The following is a 284-nucleotide window of genomic DNA, read 5'->3' as shown; positions in this document are numbered from 1 at the left end:
GGCGACGCCAGTCCCCGCCGCGCGAGTTCCCGGGAGAGGTCGGAGTCGGTTTCACCTGCGCCCAGGCGACACCTCCTCCCGGACCGCCCCTGTCGTCCCTCCGCCCTCCAGGTCTCGCCCATTGCTGCCGAGCCTCCAGGAGGTGAGTGGCGGGCAGGTAGGCGCCTGGCGGCACACGGAGACAAAGGCCACGAAGGGTGGTCCCAGCGCTCTCTGCGCTGCGCAGGTAATGGCAGGGGTGGTGTGTGTGTGTGTGTGTGTGTGTGTGTGTGTGTGGTGTTGGA

The 284-nt window shown here is 68.3% G+C and overlaps 1 protein-coding gene across 1 annotated transcript in view; it reads right to left on the bottom strand.

Annotated features, from left to right (window-relative positions):
• Sowahb (sosondowah ankyrin repeat domain family member B) overlaps positions 1-122 on the bottom strand; it is a 3,810-nt gene extending 3,688 nt beyond the window's left edge. Inside the window, exon 1 of the mRNA XM_019206874.2 lies at positions 9-122. Within this exon, the coding sequence (XP_019062419.1) occupies positions 9-122 (114 nt within the window). The remainder of the gene's footprint in view (positions 1-8) is intronic.
• Positions 123-284: the final 162 nt, after the last annotated feature.

The sequence above is a fragment of the Fukomys damarensis genome, unplaced genomic scaffold (assembly GCF_012274545.1).
Source record: "Fukomys damarensis isolate Sample0158 unplaced genomic scaffold, DMR_v1.0_HiC HiC_scaffold_32, whole genome shotgun sequence".
Taxonomy (NCBI): Eukaryota; Metazoa; Chordata; class Mammalia; order Rodentia; family Bathyergidae; genus Fukomys; species Fukomys damarensis.
This window is presented reverse-complemented; position numbering and strand designations above follow the sequence as displayed.